We start from the raw sequence: 1,501 nt of genomic DNA, 5'->3' as shown, positions 1-1,501 counted from the left end.
GTTTTTGACTCTTAATCGGGAGTTTTTATTTGTTCAGTCATTTGTTACATGGTTTAGCTTTAAAATATCCACACTTATGAATAAAATATCTCCCTAATAACAACACAGTACTGATAACAGACTCCAAATTTAGATTTGCAATACATATCCATAAATTTAATTACAGTGACTGCTAAATGTGGTAACCGAATCCCTCTGGACTGTAGCCAGCTACACGTGTCATTTCAGCTTTCCCCGACTCACAATAGAAAAACAAGTGATCCAGACTTCTCATTTTCACAGATTATACACGTGTTCCCATCTAGATTACATTTTCATTTTAGGAATTCATTTATTCGGTACATCTCCTTTATGACTTTGGACTTTACTTCTTTTACTTTAGGATGAATGGGAAGTAAATATATCTATTCTTCGTATAAGTTTAATTTCCTCACTGTTTTGTTTAACGATAGCTGGTGGAACTGACGCAGGTGAACCTGAACGTACCACACGGATATCCAGCGTCTGCCGGAAGTAAACAATCCTCAGCTGACGTGGAGCATACGCCGTCAGACCAAGTCACAGAACAGGATTTAAACTCACCAGTAACTGCTGCTCTGTCTGCTTTTTTTTCTTTTAAATAAGTTAAATGAAGTTTTCTGACTAATCTCCCAGAAGCTCTGACGACGTTTTCACAAAGCTTCTCAGCGAGGTAAGATGGCGGCATCGGAGGAGGCCAGCAGACCGTTCGCCGGGCTGTCAGACGTTTCCATCGCGGAGGACATCCCGGTGGAAGGGGACATCTCGGTGCCCGTCGGCCCGTCTAGAAGAGATGATGAATTCTCCACTCTGGACGAACCGGTTAAGGACACCATCATGAGGGATCTGCGGGCGGTGGGGAACAAGTTCATCCACGTCCTCTACCCGAAGCAGAGCTCGGCTCTGCTGCGGGACTGGGACCTGTGGGGCCCGCTGCTGCTTTGCGTGACGCTGGCTCTGCTGCTGCAGGGCGGTGCGGCCGACCACGAGGACCAGGGAGGACCGCAGTTCGCTGAGGTTAGAGGGTTCATCATCTCTGGATCCAACAGTTCAAACTTTACTGCGTATCCCTCCATGAATTAATGAGCCGTTTCAACCACATTTATAAAGTTATTAGTGAATTCTGCTCATTACTACTAATATCGAACAGTAACATACACTGTGTCGCATGAAAATTCTTAAAAGTATTATTAGCTAAATGTAAGTCGTAGATTATTCATGACAGGGTTACAGATCGAGAGCTTCTGAGAGGAGGTGAATCACAGTGTCTGTGTGTCAGGGACTAAAATGAAGGGAGAACGCATATAAAAGGCGAAAAGTGCGGTGTTTTTCCTATTATGTGTAAGATTGTGCCAAAAGTGCAATAGCTTAGAGCAGGGGAGTCAAACATAAGGCTCAGGGTCCAAAATTGGCCCAGCAAAGACTCCAGTCCAGCCCACTGGACGTCTTTGGAAAATGTGAATTGAATTAGCGAAATAATTCT

At 44.2% G+C, this 1,501-nt stretch overlaps 1 protein-coding gene across 1 annotated transcript in view; it reads left to right on the top strand.

Annotated features, from left to right (window-relative positions):
* Positions 1-381: 381 nt before the first annotated feature.
* yipf6 (Yip1 domain family, member 6) overlaps positions 382-1,501 on the top strand; it is a 2,131-nt gene continuing 1,011 nt past the window's right edge. Inside the window, exon 1 of the mRNA XM_005728581.2 lies at positions 382-1,035. Coding sequence (XP_005728638.1) covers positions 697-1,035 — 339 coding nt within the window. The 5' untranslated portion in view covers positions 382-696. The remainder of the gene's footprint in view (positions 1,036-1,501) is intronic.

Source organism: Pundamilia nyererei, unplaced genomic scaffold, assembly GCF_000239375.1.
Source record: "Pundamilia nyererei isolate P.nyererei 1_Seehausen unplaced genomic scaffold, PunNye1.0 scaffold00029, whole genome shotgun sequence".
Lineage (NCBI taxonomy): Eukaryota > Metazoa > Chordata > Actinopteri > Cichliformes > Cichlidae > Pundamilia > Pundamilia nyererei.
The sequence above is the reverse complement of the archived record's forward strand: the minus strand, read 5'-3'. Positions and strand labels throughout refer to the sequence as shown.